General features: G+C 44.0%; 1 protein-coding gene across 2 annotated transcripts in view; it reads right to left on the reverse strand.

Annotated features, from left to right (window-relative positions):
• The window catches only part of FERMT2 (FERM domain containing kindlin 2), a 106416-nt gene that overhangs the window by 63432 nt on the left and 21623 nt on the right, over window positions 1-21361 (reverse strand). For both annotated transcript variants that reach the window (XM_065403256.1, XM_065403255.1), the window contains exon 2: window positions 3187-3420. In XM_065403256.1, coding sequence (XP_065259328.1) covers window positions 3187-3420 — 234 coding nt within the window. The remainder of the gene's footprint in view (window positions 1-3186; window positions 3421-21361) is intronic.

Genomic DNA, 21361 nt, shown 5'->3' on the forward strand with positions numbered 1-21361 from the left:
TTGCTCACTATGCTTCACAGCATCAAGGACTACAGTCACTTAATCATTCCATACTTAACTATTCAATTCAGTGGATCTTAAGTGTTCTGGGGGTTAAAAGAGAGTGTACCAGTACAGCCGAAACACAAGGGAGTGATTTAGTCATTAAGACAGTTTTTCTCCTGCACTCTGATTCAGACAACACTGGATTATAAATTGCTCCATTTTTAAAGTCAGATAAAAAAGGGACACTGCAGGTAGGTAAGTACCACTGGTGTGGTTACTATCTGCTGTTTTCAGGGCTAAACTGGACAAATCTCAAAATAATCAGCAAAATACTGGCTACAAGAATTAGCCACTCCCCCATCTGCACTCAAATACTACAAAGATTGGCAAGCAGTAGAAAACTGCAACATAGGAAATGCTTTAAGCCATGATCTCCTTTTAGAGTTATATGTTGTCTATTTCTCTTTCTCTTGACCTGGGAAAAGTGGAGGGGAGATATTATTCTGGGGAGCAAAGGAAGCTCGAGGAAAAACACAAACAGGATACCCTTGGGAAATTATGGAAAATGACTCAAGAAGCCAAAAAGATGGCTTCCCACTGGGTTGAAAAATAAAATGCAACCTCTTTCAGATTTGCCTTGATGCAAGTAAAAGGGAGCTAGCCGATTGCTCAAAGCCTTTGAGCCCATGCTTAGGGCCGAGAAGGAAGGCTTGGGCTTACTACCCTGTATACAAAGGAAACAGTTTCTGTTTCCCAAAACTGGAACTAGATGTAGGTTTCTTTTCTGGGAAGCTAAACTTGTTGCCTGACATGTCAGGTAGGGTAAAATCCAGAGGTTCTTTAAAAAGAGAGGAACGTCCCCCACCCACAACTCCATGCCCCAGGAGAAGAGGTGTTGTAAAGAACTGGGATGAGCTAGCCCCCCTAACACCAAGTCTAATGCTCAGGAGCTAGGGAAGAACAGAGGATGCTGGTGGAAGCCCTTAATGTTTTGAGCAACATAGTTCAGATTGTTTGCCCAAGCAGGTAGATTCCTGCTACCCACACCCTTTAGTGGAAATGAAAAAAACAGAACCTTCACCTCATCTAGCCAGCTAATAACTAGTTTGGTCACTAAGTGGCCAGACAAATGCCAAGAACAGCAGGGCACTTGATTTTCTAGTGAGACCCCATTCTCACACCCAGGGGACCTTTCAGATTCTTTTCTGAGTAAGAAAAATGTGAATCCATGCTCGGGATAACTGGCTCTCTCCCCTCAGACATTCAGTAACAAATACTCCCTGGGCAGATCTGACAAGACAAAACAATCAGCCCACTTACCCAGTGGGCATTCTCTGTGGTCTCCTGGACTGGGAAGAAATTCTGCAAAACCAACATGCCTCAGTACTCAAACTCTTCAAAAGCTTGGGGGGGTGGGGGTGGGGGGAGGAAAGAGAGAAGAGACTCAGGAAACAGTAACTCCTAATAACTGCATAGCACCCAGTTGCAATGAAGAGTTACCTCTCACTCACAGATGGCTGCTGTTAGGTTAGTTGGGTAGGATGGAGGAAAAGTTATTTCTCAACACTCCCTTAGTTTGAGAATTTCCTTCTTAAAATATACCAAAAACCAACAAAATAAGTACTACAACTTAAGCCCTTTTAAGGTTCTGAATGTTCTGTGGCACCAGCTAGTAAGAAGAAATCTTTCCTTAGGTGACGGTCTACATCAGAATCTCCTGATGTGACTCATTGCTACAAAAATTCACTAGCAACAAAGCAGGAGCTCGTCACATCTTTAGCAAGAAAAAGTTTAAATACCTGAATAGATAAGGTATTAAAAAATTAAAAAGGAGGCATTTATTCTAAAATAATGCTGGTTAAGCTTTATTTTTTTTAAAAAGTGTCAATTTTCAGTTGCCATTAAAACAGCACTAAAAAGGCAACTATAAAGAATCTTAATCAGCTTCATAATTTGTGCATAACATTGTTATTTATGTATTGGGGGCCATGTCATAACAGTTCACTTATAGCTGAACACTTCCTGCCTAATGACATAATGAGTCAGCCCAGAGTAATCTAGATCTTCTTTTTGAAAACCAAAATAGATTTACTATGACAGAGCTCAAATTGCAGACTCCGGTTAGGAAGACAGCACTCTGATGCTCATTTCCTTTTGGAGCTGAGACTGCCTTTGAGTGAAGGAAAACAGCACAATCCTCCCACATAAGCAAGGCTAACACAGACTGCTATGAGGAGATGGTAACTAGAAGGCGGTAACCATTAAACTAAAGTTAGACATTTACAGATAACCACCTCTTACACATACTTCCTCCAATCAGAATGTATTACTAATATGCACAATTTGGCGAGTGAAGAGAGAAAGACTAGACCCTGGAGACCATGAACACCCAATAGCCAGGACAGGTAGCGGGGGGGTTCTCCACAGGAGCTTTGAAGTGAAATGCAATCACACAAGCGGTAAGCCTAGCGTACAGGTACAGGGTTCCTAGAACCTGTTTCCCAGCCAAGGGGAGGAGGGATAGATGTATTCTTCGATGCCATTCACAGACTTTGGGAACACTCTTCTACATGCATCAGGCAGAGCAAAGCAAAAGTACTTTCAGCAAGACAAGGGAAGATGGAACCAATGCTTTCACTACACCAGACAGTTTTGTGGTGAAATACCCTCATTTGGTCACTAACTTGATTCTCCACTGGAGAACCTGGCAGATAAACAAAGCCTCTAAATTGAGGCTGGCTTTTTTTAAGTTATCCAGTGTGCTTTTACATACAAATTAAGAGGTAACGCCAACAATTTTAACAAAATGGTAAAGTTTGAGTACATCCTTGTTTAATAAGGACTGTTTCCCTAGGTTGTATTTGTTAAAAATTATGTTTGATCTTGATGGACAAAAGATTTCTTTACCAATTAAGATAGTTGAAAGTCTACAAACTTAAGGACCGTCAATTAAATAATTACACTGACAACTTGTTTTTTATGAAAATCTAGTCCTATCTTATTCCCAGGCAGTAAAACAAAAGAAGATCATTAGGTAGCATTAGCATGTGTAACCCAAGACAGGAGAAAAAGTTAAACTTCATGTTTGATTTTCTACAAGGCTGACACTGAAGATAAATGCCACTTTAAACTGACTAAGCAATTACAGCTGTCTAGCTACCAGAAGAAGGCCTCTTAGTTTTCTAAGTATCTGATACTTACTGAACGTCTTACAGATGTCAGAGACAGCTTTGAAGACTCTATCAGAGAAGTTCACTTTCACCTTCACGTACTTCATATTCGGAAGCTGAAGGCGGAGTAATTTGTGTTGAGGAGTGAACTGGAGCTTAGCATCAGCTTGTATGCCATACTTATCCAAGGTCCAGTGAGTTTTAAGGAGCCAGGTTCTCTTCTTTTCCCACCATAGTGCATGATCTGACCAATCTTTCTTGACATCTAGGGGGGAAAAGTAATTTGAAAAAAATAGATTAAGAACGGTTTTTACTTCTACTTAAAAATGAATTCATTAAAAAAGTGACAATCAACATGAAATCTGTTGTTAAATGCAGTGTAGGTACCTTTCCCAGACCTGACGAGCTCAGTACGGCTCAAAAGCTGGTATCTTTCACCAACAGAAGTTGGTCCAATAATAGATATTACCTCACTCACCTCTCTCTAACATGAAATCTAGTCAGTTTCAAATAAGTATTTTAAGATGCATTATTTGTATTCCAATAGCACCTAGTGGCCACAACAAACACAATGGAACAGCGATTTCAGATGTTGTAGAAATACAGTGAGAGGTTATACATTTTTTCCGGCAGCACCTAAGCAGTCAGCAAACTGGTGTGTTGTAACCACTTGCTTTTTGAGCAAGCAGTATTGTCTCATTGTTTCTTTGTGCTTCCCTTGTCTGTTATGTCTCTGTTGTCTATTCTCTTCTACTTCGATTGGAAGACAGTCCTTGAGGCAAGGACTGCCTCGGTTATGTATTTGTACAGCACCTAGCACAGTGGGCTTCTAGGCACCACCACAATATTAATTATTAGTGACAAGACAAAGGCTAGGAGGGAAAACAGAGGCACAAAAAGTTCAAGTGACTTACTAAGGATCTCACAACCAAGATCTCATACTGAAGGCATCTGCTGCTCATTCCCCTTGTCAATTTTTGAGGTTTTACAGTTATTGCCTATTTTTCTCTCCCACGTTGCAATACAAGAGATCCACACAACCAAAAGGTGAAACTGGTCACCTATACAGGAACGAAAGTCTAACTGATTCTACACAAAGTGCCCTTAAATGAATAAAACAAGAAAGATACTGTTTATAAGTAACCAGTGAGGAAAGTAAGGGTATGAGGTTTTCAAACAGAAGCATCGTTTTTTTAAACTTCCCTTTCAGAGTAATCTAGTGAAAAACAAGTTATTTAACCCCATACCCTACCCCTAACAATCACAAATAGCGCCTACTAACATCAAGAGATCACTGACCCTTTGAAAATCAGGCCTCTTTATAGAAGAGGTCAAATTGGGACGGACACCCCCCCACACACACACACACACACACACCCCCACACCCCCAAAAGCATCTCAGATAGAGAATAACCTACACACACACATACCTGCAGCACATACTGTACGTTGCAAAACGCAGCATGGAAGTCCACACTCCCACTTGCTGCATGACACTGCCTTGGATTCTTTTGTGCTTCGAACATGACAAATGCGGTTTCCCCCATTACACTTTTAAAGATAAGTACATCAACAACAATGCAAGTGCTACTCTGAACTACTTTGACATTTGTCTACAGTTCCATAGGTGGAGAATATACATAGAGAATAATGACATAGCTCCTTCCTCAGAATCCAACAAGCTAGTAAGATTTACTTGACATGAGGCAAGGGAGAGTGCAATTCATGAACCATGTTAGGATTTTGATTGCTTAAAGGGTATCCACTGTTCTCTCCTTCTTCAATCCTCCTATTATCACCTTGTCTTTCTTGACATCTTGTGTGGTAAGGCAGATCCTTAGTATTGCCAAATCTCATTTGCACTGGTTAAGTGGTGCAAAGGGGATTAAACAGGGCCGGCTCCAGGCACCAGCTCAGCAAGCAGGTGCTTGGGGCGGCCAAGGGGAAGGGGCGGCACGTCAGGCTCTTCGGCGGCCAAGTCCCTCGGTCCCTCTCCGAGGGAAGGACCGGCCGCCAAAGAAGAAAGCGGCGCAGTGGAGCTGCCACAAAAGTACCGCCGATCGCAATTTGAGGTTTTTTCCCCTGCCGCTTGGGGCGGCAAAAACCCTGGAGCCGTCCCTGGACTTAAAGTTGCCTTAAGTGAGCAAATGAGGATCTTCCCAAGCTTGGGGGAATCCCTGGCTGGTTTAGAACTGGTTACACAGTTCTAATCCCTCCCCTCTCACAACAACATAAGCAGCCGGGCCACACAGTGTGCTCTGCCAGCAAGGATCACTGGAGCAAAACAGCATGTAAGAGGTTTCTGAGGCTGCTCTAAATTATGCTGTGGGTCAGGTCAGCTGCCAAGACTAGGGACAAAAATGCTCCCCCCACCCTCAACTGGTGTGTTGCAAGCTGCCCCACTGCACTTGATTCACTTTTTGAAGATGGTGGGCTATGTGTCGGCATAAAAAAGTTTAATCAAAAATGAATGTCTGCTATATATATTTTTATTGCAAATAAAATGCTTCCACAGAAGGTCATGTACATGTATGCATGAGAGTCCTAAAAAGTTTACCAAAATTAGAGGTTTACTCATAAAGTAAATATTAAGAGTATGATCACCTGTGTATTTCATAGACTGATACCCTTAGAGTCTATGTCTACACTACCCGCCGGATCAGCGGGCAGCGATCGATCCAGCGGGGGTCAATTTATCGCGTCTACTCTAGACACGATAAATCAACCCCCGAGCGCTCTCCCGTCGACTCCTGTACTCCAGCTCGGCGAGAGGTGCAGGCAGAGTCGACGGGGGAGCAGCAGCAGTTGACTCACCGCGGTGAAGACACCACGGTAGTCGATCTAAGTAAGTCGTCTTCAGCTGAAATTGCTTAACTTAGATCGACACCCCCCCCCCCCAGTGTAGACCAGGCGTAAGGCTAGAAGGCACCAGAGTGATCATCTCACCTCCAGTAGAACACATGACATAGAACTACCCCTCCAAATTCCTGTGTCAATTAGATAATGCCTTTCAGAAAAGCATCCAGTCTCGATTGAAAAATTTCCAGTGACAAAGAACCCTTTTGAGCTTCTGTTAGGATTTCAGACTTTATCAACAATGAAAAAGGAAGCTAACTAAAATTACGCTGCAAAGTACATCCATTGATGGAAAGGTTTTGCGAATCCTCTGGTGTTATATTAAAAGCAGATTCTCTTGTGATCATATACTGCTAATGCATAGAATTAGTTGATCCGAGTTACAGCTGATAGCTAACATCTACTGTAAAAAGACTGTCTTCTCCACTTCTAAAATCTGGGAGTTTAAAGAACTAGCTAACAAGCAAGCACCAATAACAAGCATTTTTAAAATAGCCAACCTCAAAAGGCAGATGCCCAACAGTACAAATGCTGTATACTGAATAATATATTCTAGGCGTTAAAAAAAAACAAACAAAAAAAACAGTTCCACAAGCACATCTCTGAACTTCTGAAGCTAATTGATGCTCAGGCAAGGAGAGATGGAAGAAGAATCTGAATTACAATGCATCTTCCTTCTCCTTTATACCTTCATACTATCTTGATCTCAGGATCACTAAGGAAGTTCACAGAATATAAAGGGACAGTTTCTTTAAGCATGGGGGGGGGGAGGGGGGGAATCCTATTGGTAGAATACTGCAGCCAGAAAGTGAGAATGTCAGCTAAACTTTTCAGCAGCTTTGTACAATCAAATTAAACAAAACCAAATATAGAAAAGCATGCAAACTTACACAAGCCTTGGCTACTCTCAAAAAACTGACATATCATTACAGTGAACTTTGGACATGAAGTCCAGCTTCTGCTATCCTGAAAGTTTATGAAGTTGTCACTGAAAATAGAGTCATTTTGAATCTCTAACACTTGTGTAATTTCAGTGCTACAGAAGGTGGACTTTGATTGTCTTTTGGGCCGAGACGAATGCTCTGCATACAGTAAGAAATGGTGTGCATTAAGAAAGGTAAAAATCAAACAGTTATGCAAAGAATCTTGTGGCTATCTTACAGATAGTTATGTTTCTTTATTCAAACAAAACTTGCTAGATTTACAAATGCAGTTCTATACGTGGTCATTTAAAAACAGCAAGTTTCTAAAAAGACAGCGTGGATAAAACTATATTTAGCAATAGCCCCATTAGGTCAGACTTCAATGACCATGTTAGGTTTAGGAATTTTTCATGTTTTCTGATGTAACAAAATGTGAGATCCAAGTTATAAAATGCAACCAATTGTTAAAGTTAGTTTTGCAGAGAGACACTTGAAAGTGTTTCAATTAAGTCCTATCATAGGTTTCTAAATGTTCATTAAAAATGTCTCAATTTTCTACAGACTAATTTGTCTTACTGGTAACAGTTGTGTGACAGCAGGAGAGGGGGTTTTGCTTCTATGCACTGCAATTAATGAACACATTTCCTACTACTATTCCAAATACTGAATCTGAGTGTTTAACAAGGATCTCAAAATCACACATCCAGAGTCACACAACGAATCACAGCAGAGGTAGGAACAGAACCAGAAGCCCTGACTTTCAGTAGCATGCTTTAACTATTAAATTTACTCGATTGTACAGCAACCGTGTCATGTTAAGGAAAGTATAAACAATTAATCTCAATAAGACTTTATTGGCATGACTAGCTGGACAAGTATCACCAAAGGCACAGACCCCTAAGATCAGGATGGATTGATTTTCAAAGTGATTTTAATGAAGTTAAATCAACAAGCAGAAAGTCTTGATAATAAATAGTTGATTTTAATCATGTTTTGTATTTGTACTTTTTAGTTATTTTCTCCAGAAGTGCTGATTCTCATTAGTTGTTAACCAATAAAACATGCTGATTTGCAACTAAATACAGTATTTCAACTAAATTGGTGCTTCTTTTTTCTACCAGAAAGAGGATACACTATAGCTATCCTTAATTATTAAACAATTATATAGCTTAATTTATATTTATTCAGATTCTTAATTTTTACTTTATGTTAAATGTGCTGGACACCTACAAAAAAAGTTAATCAGAACATGTTTTGCATTTAAAACAAACCGATTTGTTAAACAAAAAGGAAGCAATTAGTGAATTGACCAGATAATGACCAGAAATAAAATGTTCAAGATATTAGAACTAGTACCTCATCTTCTCACACCTAGTTTTTATTCATAGATTAGAAGAGGAAAAACAAGCTTTTCTCTTTCCCACTCCCAATGGGTTTCTTAACTTTGAATTAATCAAACATTGACCTGAACTAGTGGCATAAACTGAAGTGAAGAAAATATTCTCTGCGCACATGCAGAAGATGCTACTGCGGTCAAAATCCACCTTAGCACTTCTAACTCCGGTTCCAGGTGCATGGCCAGTGACTTCCACCCATTCGGTGGCCTGACTTTTTTTAAAACTTGGCAGCAAATATGTATTATATATTTATTTTAAATCATTACAATAAATTTAGGCCTTAACATAAGTTGTCAATTTCAAATAAGGTTTATTTTTAAAAATGTCATTTAATTTAGGTCCAAAAATCCTATCTTTATTTTTTTTACATCAGTTTGTATTCACCCTGCCTAAAGGTGCTAGTCATGAGTAGGCAAGATCCCCCCAGAACAGGACTACATGCTGCGTCCATTTGTCTGCAATTACAACGCAGATCTGAACCAGGTTGAGTCACTGGTGCAATACAGTGAGGATACGCACACATGCACACTCTTTCTCCTGGTCTCTAACTCTTAGGCCTGGTCTACATTAAGTTTCATGGAGGTATTCTGCAATCTTCTTCCGAAAGTTTCTAGGGATGGCAGCCCTATTTCTCCACAGTAGGACTCTCTCCCACGCCAGTCAATGAGAACTTTGGCAGGCACCATTTCAGTACACCGCCTAGAAGCCGGGGGCAAAAGTAACTTAAATTTCTTACTGGTACAGTCGTATCGCAACCCCCCCTTCCCACCTCCACTCCTACACACTTAACTTCATGGATCCCTTTGCATGACTGATACAGTAGCTCTCTACTAGTTTTATTCTAGAGCACTGGTAGTAACTTTAAAGGTATGTCTACACAGCCAACAGCGCTTTAACGTAACTGTGTAGTCACGGCTCCAGCGCTGGGAGAGCTCTCTCCCAGCACTGTAATAAAACCACCTCTGCAAGGGGAACTGCTCCCAGTTCTGGGAGCACTGTCTACACTGCCACTTACAGTGCTGAAACTTTACAGGAGCACTTTAATGTCCGCTGTGTAGCCATACCCTTTTGTGAAGGGCTTTCAGCTTCTTCAGTTGTTGCTCTTCTTTTTGATGGACAATCCCCCATTTCCTCACTTTCACGTTTAAACATGCCCGTTAGGGTGTAAGACGGGCAGAGGCCTGGGGGCAGGGGGTTTGTCACAGACCAGCAAACAGCAGCAAGCTGCGCCAGTGGGAAAGAGGCGCGAGACAAAAGTTTCATCCGGGGCACTAGCTGCTTCGGAACCCAGCTCGCGCTCTGCCAAGCGCCACGCCTTGCCCCCCGCCTTCCTCGCTGCTGGCTCCTGCCTCTGGCACTCCACAGCCACCTGCAACAGGGACAGCTGCAGAGACTCCCCCAAAGAGCCAGGGTAGAGGAGAAGGAAGGAGAGTCCCTGGCTCTGGTTCTCCTCAATTGTAGCCAGGTGAGCTCTCCCTTCCGCAGCTGGCTGGATAATGAATGAACCCAAGGGCTGGGAGCAGAGCACAGCGCCCTGGGCATGGAGTGCAAAGTCACCTTTGTCTTGCAGCGTGCACACAACACTCGCCTCCCCAGCTGCCTTGTTCCCCAAGGGCCCGCGCATGTGGATCTGCATGCTGGAGAGTGGGCGGCCCACAGGAAAACCAGCCCAAGAGCAAACTGGGTGGGGAGCAAGGGGTTTGCCTCGTAGGTGCTGGAGCATCCACGGGGAAACACTGGTGGGTGCTTAGCACCCACCGGCAGCTCCCCGCCCTAGCTCACCTCCGCCTCACCTGCTCCCTTGAGCATGCCACGTGCCCACTTTTTCCCCCCAGCTCCCAGTGCCTGCGCTGCGAAACAGCTGTGGGCGCAGCCAGCTCTGAGAGGGAGGGGGGAAAGGGGGGGGGAAACACGGCGTGCTCGGGGAAGAAGCAGGGCCAGGGTGAGGATTTGGGGAAGGGGTCCAATAGGGGCAGGGAGGGGGCAGAGTGTTCAGGGAAGGGGTTGGAATGGGAGCGGGGCTGGGGAGGGGAAAGGGTAGAGTCGGGGGGGTCAGGGGGTGGGGAAAGTTGGCACCTATGGGTTTCCTGCACAAATCACACTACTGAGTCCTGCTCGCATTGCCCTCCTTAGACCGCCCCCCGCCTGCCGCCTTTCAGCTCCCTTAGACCGCCCCCCGCCTGCCGCCTTTCAGCTCCCCTAATCTCCAAGGTCAACTCGGATTCCCTCTCCAACTACGCTTAGGGGCGGTCTGTTGGCTTGCAGAGAGGGATGTTTACTGTAATCCATTCTGCTGGTGAGTTGCTCCCTCTTAGCGAAGGCTGAATTATGCAGTGTATGATTCTGCAATCAACTACATTTAATTACAGTGTTCCAATGGAGGGGACAGTCACACCGGGTGCTTTCTACTGTAAATTGCGCGCCTGACATGACAGACGTGACCAATAAGAAGCAAGCGGTTTACCATGCTGGCACTCAAAAGCTAACGTTTTGAACCACATGAACGTCTTCCACCTGACAAGAAGTAAAAACTGAAAAGGAGCATTTTGTTTCTAGAGAACGTAAAATATATTTAATTCAAGCGATAAATCTGATTTTTTTTATTACTGAATGCTTCGGCCACTTCCTTACTGGAACACTGTACCAGCCCGTACCGGCTCACTTTCACCTCTGCTAGCAGCATACAGGACCAGGCAGCTTTGGGATGCCGCCAGCAGCAGCAGCTCTGCCTTTGTTAGCTTCAGGAGTGAGATATCAGCTAAAGCCATCACTACCTGTGGAAACTGGTGCCAGCATTTAGTGCTATTACTTTATACGCAGTTTCATGCAACCGAGCAATTCCCTCCTCCTCGTTCCCCTCACTCCTGGAAGGCCATCCTCACCAGGGCTGGTGCTGTGAGGGCACCGTGCAAAAATGTCAGTAAGTATGTCTGGTTTAAAAAGTTTACAGGAGCAAAGGAAGGGTGGTCTGAATCTTCTTCACTTTCCCTTTTCATTTTGACTATATGGACAATGGTAACTGTGTTTTATCTGCAGCTGCCCCTCCACACCCGTGCGATGCCGGAGGCCAGATAAGGAGGAAAAAGAAGAGGACTTAGGATAACATGTTTGAAGACATCCTACAAGCCCATGCTGCAGACCATTGCAGGGATCCAGCTATGCTAAGCTGGGCTAACTGTAAGGAGAGAGAGGGGCAAACCACAATACAAAACAAGAGATAATTTTAAGTTTTTAGAACTTAATATGGGAAAACCCAAAAGCTGTACCAGGAAGATAAATATAGAACAGTGGCTCTCAACTTTTCCAGACTACTGTACCCCTTTCAGGAGTCCTATTTGTCTTACATACCCCCAAGTTTCACCAATTTAAACTGCTTGCTTACAAAAATCAGACATACAACTGGCACAGCACACTATTACTGAAAAATTGCATACTTTCTCATTTTTACCACAATTATAAAAACCAATTGGAAGTACAATATTTCCTATTCCATTTCAGTGTATAGTATATAGAGCAGTATAAACAAGACATTGTCTGTATGAAATTTTAGTGTGTACTGATTTTGCAAGTGCTTTTTATGTAGCCTGCTGTAAAAGCAGGCAAATATCTAGATGAGTTAATGTACCCCCTGGAAGACCACTGTGTACCCCTAGGTTGAGAACCACGGGTACAGACCATTACCAAGTACTTACCACTTACAATAAGAAGCTTCAGGTTACCAACACATTAACCTTTGTGAGTTTGTACATGGTACTCTTCCTTACTCTGTTCAGTTAATGCCAAAGCATTGTTCTTAAGAACAAAAGATTACTCAACATGCTGTTTCATTTCAGAGAAGTATCAACTTTTCCGCTCCTTGGCTGCAAGTCCAGCTTCAGTCTTGCTGTCCTGTTCTTTGCTTCTCTTTGGCCTGAAGTGCTGCACAGATTCAGTGTTCCTGTGGCTGTACCTCTTTGCATCAAGTTTATCCACAAGTGGGGTTTCTTCACCTAGTAGGCCCTCAGGTGTCCATTAGCTATCCAAACAGTCAGAGGTGCCTATTGATGGAATATAGCTCATTCTCTCTATTCATATGCTTGAGGTCCTTTGTGAGTGGGTTTCTCATGTACTGTTTTAAGGAACTATTTTCATCTAACATCTTTTTGAGCAATTCCCTTTTTCATCAAAAATATTTCCTTTCAGTATTTCCCCTTGATTCCCTTCAGTACGTCTGTAGATTTAGTTTCCTTCCACTTTTTCTCTAGCAGTAAAAAATACACCTGGGTATGTGAGCAGACCGCTTTTCCTGACCTGAAACTGTTCCTATTTTCCTTTTCTCCCTTCTCACTTCCCAGTCCTTTAAAATTAAAGAACTGGATAATAAAATCATCACCTCAACTCCTACTCCAGCTTATCCGGTAGCTCAGCATCTTGATTCTTCTCCTTCCCTCCTTCTTCTCTAACAGGTTTTTCCAATTGTCCCCTTCAGGTGGACTCCAAGCCCCCTCCCCAGCTCAAGCTGCCCGCTCAGTGGGTCTCCCCACCCTGGGACAGCTGCAGCAGGTGCTAGTGCCAGGGTCAGGGTTACTTGTCTGTGAGCAAAGGGCCTGGAAGGTGAACACTGCAGACAGCCTGGAGAAGGAAGAGCAGACAGCAGAAAGACCTAGGCATCCTAGCTGGAAGAGTAGAGGGAGATTCACCAGGACATAATGGGGCTTCTCCAGTAGCAAACAGATGCTGCAGTCTCACTCAGGCTCAACAGTCACAGGCTCGCTTCCCTGTGCAGTCCAGAGAGAACTCCATTACAGCACCATCCTACATCGTACCCCACCCTCAATATTTCATGTGGCATCAGCGGCCACATCCCTACACGCTGGGGGACTTGAGGACAATTACAACGTCACATAACCACGGTTGCTGTATTTCACAGGTGAGCGTGGGTACGTAAGATGGACATGAATGTTCCATCTCAATAAATTAGTGAACAGAACTTACATTTTTAAATGGATGTGCTTTTAAATTGAAGCTTTTTCTTTGCACTGGTTTTGTTATGGAGTAAAATTCTATTTGGAAAATGGTTAATCTTTATTAGTTCACAACACATGCTGCAGAGTGCCTAGCAGTTCTGAAAGCCCCTTCTGACTTGTTACTGTACAGAGTGAGAACTCATAGGTTCAGTGACAAAGTGTAATAATCATAAATGTACAGCAAGCACCTCAAAATCAACAGGTACGTGGTCAGCGTTATATTCATAGATGCACCCCAAGCACTCTACAATTCTTAAGGGGCCCCAAACCACCAGGGCCAGCCAGGTAGATCATGTTTTCACCCCTCAGCTCAGAGAGAGCCGAGAGGCACTACACCACAACACATTACTGTGGCTCACTGTTAAAGTGCTCTTTCAAAGCCTCCCGGAGCTGTACAGCTCCACGTTGAGCTCTAAGAGCCTTTGTGTCTGGCTGTTCAAACTCAGCAGACAGCTGCTCCACCTCCATCCTGCAACCCAGAAGCAACTTCCCCCCCAGATATTATGCAGGACACAGCAGGGAGCTGTAACCATTGGGAATTTCCCCCCCCCCGGAGATTGAATCTTGAGATTAGACAATGCCAGCATCCCTTCAGTTAATCAAAAGAGCATTCAACTGTTATTTTGCACCTGCTGAGCCAGTACTTGAATCTTTTGCTTAGTATGGTCGAGGTGGCCATGTACAGCTTCCTGGGCCAGGTGAGCAAGGGGTAGCCTGGGTCACCCAGGATCACTATTTGCATTTCAGCATCACCAATAGTAATCTGCTGGTTGGGAAAGAAGTCCCTGCTTGCAGCTTTCTGAACAGTTCTGTGTTCTTAAAAGATGTGAGTGTCATGCCCTTTCCCTGACCAACCACTGTTGATGTCAGTTAGCCATCAACACTTGCATAACCATAGAAAAGTAGCTCTCTGTTGATGTACTCTGGCAAAGTGGTTTTGTGCCAAAATGGAGAAAGACCTGCCACCTATTGCTCCCCATCTACTATGCACTGGAAGGCTGTGGCAGGCTCAGCACACAGATCCAGAATTGTGGCCTTTTGCATCCAAAAGTTCTGCAGCCACTACCTATCAGCCCAAGCCTGAAATACAATACAATCCCAGTAGTCAGTGCTTGTTTCTCAGGCCCAGAAGCAGCACTCCACCATCTGCAGCTGCTCCATCAACCTCACCAACAACCTTTAATTGGTTCTTGCTATGTCCCACAGCAATCTGTCCTCCAAGAAATCGTCACATGTTCCCCGCCAATTCAGTTCTTCTTATGGCTCTGCAGATACCGAGGATCATGCGTTCTGTGCTTGCGACCCTTATGACAATAGTGCAGAGCGGTACAGGCTCCATGCTTCTGTCAGAGACGGCGGAGACAAAGGAGGGCTGCATGGGTTCATGGGATTTAAAAAAAAAAAAAAAGGCGGAAAAAGTTATGAGATATAGAAGACATGGGATGAAGACAGCTGCATACTGGGAAGTTGACCCCTTGCTCGAAGTCACCCCTGTGTGACTTGTTTCTGTCCCACTATGCATTGCCAAAACTTCCCAGAGGTGGGTTGCATATTGGCACACTGCACTGTGCACCGACAAGGGAGCTGGCATACTTATCAGGAGTCAAGTATGGAAGCACACAAGCAATATGCAAACTGCAGCGGCTTTACATCAGCGTAACTTGCATCATCCAAAGTTTGTAACATAGACAAGGCCTTAGCACAGAGATGTCCTCTGACAGAAAGATAAGCCTTCAGCATGCCCTTCTTAGGAAAAAGATACCCCTAGAGTGAGCTCAGATTGTGAACATGTGATTTGTCTGGGCATACCTGCTGTTTCCATTTGTCTTACTAGCAAAGAGAAACGTTAAATTGTCTTCAATGGGCAATTGGCTAGAAGACTGCTTTATCGCAGTTTTCTAGCCAAGTACTTTCAAGGGAGAGTGCGGCAAAGTCAGGCTCAACCATGCACAGCCTCTTGGGCAGATTTTAGATACCTAGAACCCCCAGCTGGTAACTGAAGGTGCTCAAACAGCAGACCCACTTATGTTCCATGCTACTGAGGAGACTGGGTCAAAGTTGGGGGGGGGGGGAAGGAAGGAAAAAACAAAGCTTCTTTTCCTGCATTAAAAGGAATCTCAGGTCTCAACTTTCTCCATTTTATTGGATGATTCTTTTAGAGACTTTGAGCAAGAACATGACATCACAGTAGGCTGAAACTTGAGCGTTTCAAGTCCCAGCCTCTCTTCTTTCCCTCAAGGGAGAAGTGCGGAAGCTGCATCTCAGGTTCCAGCCTACTGTGGGATATTTTACTCATTCTAGTTCTTTGGAGCTCTCCAGAAAACAGGAGGAAATAAGGATCCGAGATGTCTGGGGGTTATGTCTTGAGAAGGAAAAAAAGGAAACTAAGGCACGTGCCTATGGTCCAAATTGGAGGGGGAAGGGGGCAAATTTGTGCACAGACTGAAAGAAAGAAACTTTGTTGACTTGACTGGCAATGCCACTTGGTGCACAAGCCTGCAGCAACACCACTCAAATTCAGCCCAGCTGCCACCCCATCATGGTTAATTGCACCTCGAGCAGCAGGATGAGCAATAGCTCCCAGAAGATCCACCCATGTAAGTGCCACATTACAACAATGCACCATCACCACCTGGTCACAATTGTGAATGCCACTGCCCCAGGGGTCACAGGAGACTGGAAGTTCCCCCTCCCCTTTAAAGCACCATGAATTTTTGAAATTCCTTTTCCTGATTGTCTAGCTTGGCGAGCAGACTTAGCAGCTATGTGTATACTGTATTGCTGTTTGTTATTTATATTAGAAGGTAGGGCCCCAGACGTGTTTGTGCCAAGAGCCCACTGATGATGGTTAATCCAGCCCAGGTCCCCATTCTCTCTGCCCCATAGTGTGTTAACTTGAAAACCCCATTAAAAGGACAGGCTAAACCAGGGGTCTCAAACTCAAATGACCATGAGGGCCACATGAGGACTAGTGCATTGACCAGAGGGCCGCATCACTGACACCCCCCCTCGCTGCCTCTGGCTCCGTCCCCACTCCACCCCTTACATTAGGCCCCGCCCCACCTCTTCCAACCCCTTCCCCACCCCATTCCAACCCCTTCCCCGAAGTCCCAACCCCAACGCTGCCCCCACGGGGTGCAGAAAGGGTGCAGGGTGTGGCGGGGGCTCAGGGCAGGGAGTTGGTGTGTGGGGTGCAAGAGGGTGAGGAGTGCCGCAGGGGGTCAGGGTGCAGCAGGAGGCTGGGGTGCAGGAGGGGAGTCAGATGTGGCAGGGGTTGGGGTGCAGGATGTGGCAGGGGCTCAGGGCAGGGGGTTGGGGTGCAGGAGGGGTTCAGGGTGCGAGCTCCAGCCCAGCACCGCTTACCTAGAGCGGCTGCGGGGCGGCAGCGGCGCGCACCGGGGCCAGGGCAGGCTCCCTGCCTGCCTGCCCTGGCCCCCGGCCCCGTACTGCTCCGTTCCAGGAAGCAGCTGGAACCATGTCCCTGCAGCCCCTGGGGGAGGGGCTCAGGGTTCCGTGCGTGTGCTGCTCTTGCTGCTCCTCCAGGTATCTCCCACGAAGCTCCCACTGGCTGCGGTTCCCTGTTCCCGGGCAATGGGAGCTGCGGGGGGGTGGTGCCTGGAAGGAGGCAATGCAGGAGCCCTCTGCCTCCTTCCCTCCCCGGCCCGAAGGGGTGTGCTGCCAGCTGCTTCAGAGAGCGGTGCGGGGCTCGCAACGCCACAGGGGGCAATCCCAGGGGTGGGCATGCGGCCCACGTGTTTGAGACCCCTGGGTTAAACTTAAGTGTCAATCTGTGGCTTTTCAAATCCTATTCAACTCAACTGGATAAAAAAAAAAAAAAAAAACAGAACAAAAACATCCACACAAACAAAAAAGATGTTTTTTGCCCATCAAGACCAGGCTTGTGGATGGAAAACTGTATAGAGGCACAACAAAAAAGACTTGAGGCCATCTTTATATAGCAAAACAACAGAATTAGTAGCAGACTTTGTTGCTGTTCACCTTGAAACCTAGATATATTCTAACAGTCTTTCAAATGTGACAAGCATTAAAATTCCCACAGTAGTTCTAGAGACCTCCCCAAGGGCAGAACATTATGACAGGAGGACAAAAAGGTGACTGTTTACTGCATAAAATATTTAATATTAAAAAATGTCCTTGGCTTTTAATTCATACTGGTGTCTGCCACTGCAATCATAGGCATGCTAGCCCATCCATCATCTCAGTGAGAACAGATAGTGGTGGATTTAAGATAGAACTATTTCATATTCAGAATTCATGTAGTAGAAAAATAAACCTAGATTGCCAATCCCAGAATTAAAATCATGTACAACATTAAACTCAGAGTGCAGCTATAAATGAAGAGAAACATGAACGCACTGGGTACATTTTGCAGGTATTTCAAAATTAAACTAATTTTTTGAATGAGGTACATGTGTAAGCTACCAAAATATCATAATTAAGATGACTATTTAAATGCTTTCTTCAGCTCCAATGGTTGCAGTGGGGAAAAAAAAAAAAAAAAAAAAAAAAGAGCAAGAATATTTCTACCATGAAAGTAAAAAGTTTTATTGTTCTACTAGTGGCACTTTAGAGATTTAGAAGTGTTTTGAAAGTTATATTGACTGGTTCATTAGTTTGCATGGTTCCAGAACTAAACTCTAAGTTACTCACATTCCCTTGCATGGCCCACAAAAAAAGGCCACTGCCTCACTCTTCTACAATCAATATATGCAAAGAGCTTTCTATTTATTCCAGGAAGACTAATTGTTCAAAAACAATTTACATCAGCCAATTTACGCCCCTTGTCAGAAGTTTAGAGAGCCATGGTATATACTCAAAAGAAACCTTTCCTCTCCAGTTCAACAGGAGATATTTTCATTCCTTCTATAGAAGGTATTAATGTTATTTGACAGGCACTCTGAAAATTCATGACTTCTCAGTAATTGTATACAATGGTCTTGCATTAAACAGTCAATTTTCTCATTGTTTTGGGACATCCCATATTTAAAATGGGAACATCTTACTTTTGTGTGATCTATATCTATATCTATATCTAGATATAGACACACACACACACACACACACACACCCCTCTACCCAGATAGAACGCTGTCCTCGGGAACCAAAAAAAAAAAAAAAAAAAAGCCTTACTGCGTTATAGGTGAAACCGCGTTATATCGAACTTGCTTTGATCTGCCGGAGTGCGCAGCCCCCCCCCCACCGGAGCACTGCTTTACCGCGTTATATCCGAATTCATGTTATATCGGGTCACGTTATATCAGGGTAGAGGTGTATCTCATAACCAGCAGGGGCTAGAAATACCATTCCCCCCCCCCCCCCATGCATGCTGTGTTTGACAAACTGTTAACCTCCACTATATTGATATGTGGAATAAGATAACAGGAAACTGCAATAGCCATGAATATTACCTCAGGAAGCCATTTCTGCAGAGTAGCACTAGGTTCCATTTTACGCCTAGGCCTCTGATGAAACCACTGCTATACTATGAACCCATTAGACAGTTTAACTCACCAAATGATTTACGGGATTTTGAACAAAATGCCACTGTGAACTATGTTTCTGTATACATTTGAATAAGTATGTGCCAAAAATCTCTGCAAGTATGTGTTATAGCTATTAGAAACTTTTTTAAAAAATGCTAAGAATAAAACCCAAATACATTTAGTTAAGATAATACTTTCCCTTCACTGCCCCTACCACTGACTTCCAAGCGTGAGCAAAAAAATTTAAAAAGGCTGCAAGACAAAAAAAAAAAAAAAAAAAAAAAAAGGTTCCCATTTAATTTTTAAATTTAAGAGTCAGTATCTAGGGCAGCAGATTCCTTTATTGTGTTCCCAAAAGAGTGATAAAAAAAAGCCGTTGTTCCCAAAATCCCAATTTAAAAACAAAACTGCAGTGGCCAGAGTCTTAGCCCAATTATTTGTCCACAGAATTCGCAGTAGAAAAGGTTATGGGTTCCCCGATTCCAGTGTTCACAAATGCTGAACACCATGTACCAGATCTGCCCTTGAAAGCATCACTGTACTCAGTCTAGTCAGCCTCAGAAGTCAGAGGAATGTCAATTTATATTAGCATTTAACAGAGTTTGCAGACAATCCACAATTCAGATATACAATCATTCTCATAAGTATTCAGTGACCAAGGCAAATGGGCCTGGCTCATCCCCTCCATGAACATAGCCAGCACACGGGGATTGGAAACTCCACAAGCCTCCTCTTGTTCCATACGGAGTAGTAAGGAAACAAGACGGAGGAAATGGCACAAGCAGGGGCCCTGTTGCTCTATGACCTGGAAATGTTGTGGGATGTGAAGGCGGCAAAGGCTTCTCACAAAGAGGACCCGTGCGTTCAACCCCATTTCTGCAGCCTGTTGCACCCCTTGGTGTTCCACTGACTTCTAGTGGGGCTCCATGAAGTAACAGAGGTCCACAAACATGAGTCAAGTTGCATGATCAGGGCCTTTATTCAGAGGCAGTTAAGGACATATATGAAGTTATGCTACCCAGCCTTATGTATTTCCACTTAAAAATAATTTTAAAAAAAAAAATCACTTTTACACCTTATATTTGATAGAGACTACAGTACAATCCATGCAAGGATTGTTTTGCATGTATTGCGAGAGTACTTTAATAGACTTTCTTATATCATTTCAGGCAGAATTAAGCAATGCAGCAATTCCAATTTATGTACTGATAGTGACAGGAGGGAAGAGTAAGTCCTTTGAAGTAGGATGCCTTCAAAAGGTCTCAACATTTTGTATTTTTACATTTTAAGCTGGGCTTGTGCCTTTTTATAATTTTGGTTTTGCCAAGAGGTCCCTAAGAAGTCTCAGGGAAGTTTAGCATCAGCTCCAACGTAGGGTTACCAGATAGCAACTGTGGAAAAAACGGGACAGGGGGTGGAGGGTAATAGGTGCCTATATAAAGAAAAAAATTCCCCAAAACAGGACTGTCCCTTTAAAAACAGGACATCTGGTCACCCTACTCCAACATGAACTGAAGGAACAAGGATGGCTTGTAATTAGTAACAGTATTCTCATAGACTCAGACTTTAAGGTCAGAAGGGACCATTATGATCATCTAGTCTGACCTCCCGCATGATGCAGGACACAAAAGCTGACCCACCCACTCCTGGAATAATTCTCTCCCTTGACTCAGCTGTTGAAGTCCCCAAATCATGATTTAAAGACTTCAAGTTGCAGAGAATCCTCCAGCAAGCGACCCCTGCCCCATGCTGCGGAGGAAGGCGAAAAACCTCCAGGGCCTCTGCCAATCTACCCTGGAGGAAAATTCCTTCCCAACCCCAAATATGGCGATCAGCTGAACCTCGAGCATGCGAGCAAGCTTCTCCAGTCAGACCCTCCGGAAAAAAGTTCTCTGTAGTAACTTTTAATATCCCATCATTGACCATTGTTACTAATTACCAGCGATGGCACGTTATTGACCTATTGACTAAAATCATGTTATCCCATCAAACCATCCCCTCCATAAACTTATCAAGCTTAATCTTAAAGCCAGAGAGGTCTTTCGCCCCCACTGTTTCCCTCGGAAGGCTGTTCCAGAACTTCACCCCTCTGATGGTTAGAAACCTTAGTCTAATTTCAAGCCTAAACTTCCCTACGGCCAGTTTATATCCATTTGTTCTCGTGTCCACATTAGTACTGAGCTGAAATAATTCCTCTCCCTCCCTGGTATTTATCCCTCTGATATATTTAAAGAGAGCAATCATATCCCCCCTCAGCCTTCTTTTGGTTAAGGTAAACAAACTGAGCTCCTCGAGTCTCCTTTCATACGACAGGTTTTCCATTCCTCGGATCATCCTAGAGGCCCTTCTCTGTACCCATTCCAGTTTGTATTCATCCTTTTTAAACATGGGAGACCAGAACTGCACACAGTACTCCAAATGAGGTCTCACCAGTGCCTTGTATAACGGAACCAGCACCTCCTTCTCCCTACTAGAAATACCTCGCCTAATGCATCCCAGGACTGCATTAGCTTTTTTCAC

Source organism: Emys orbicularis, chromosome 4 (assembly GCF_028017835.1).
Source record: "Emys orbicularis isolate rEmyOrb1 chromosome 4, rEmyOrb1.hap1, whole genome shotgun sequence".
Lineage (NCBI taxonomy): Eukaryota > Metazoa > Chordata > Testudines > Emydidae > Emys > Emys orbicularis.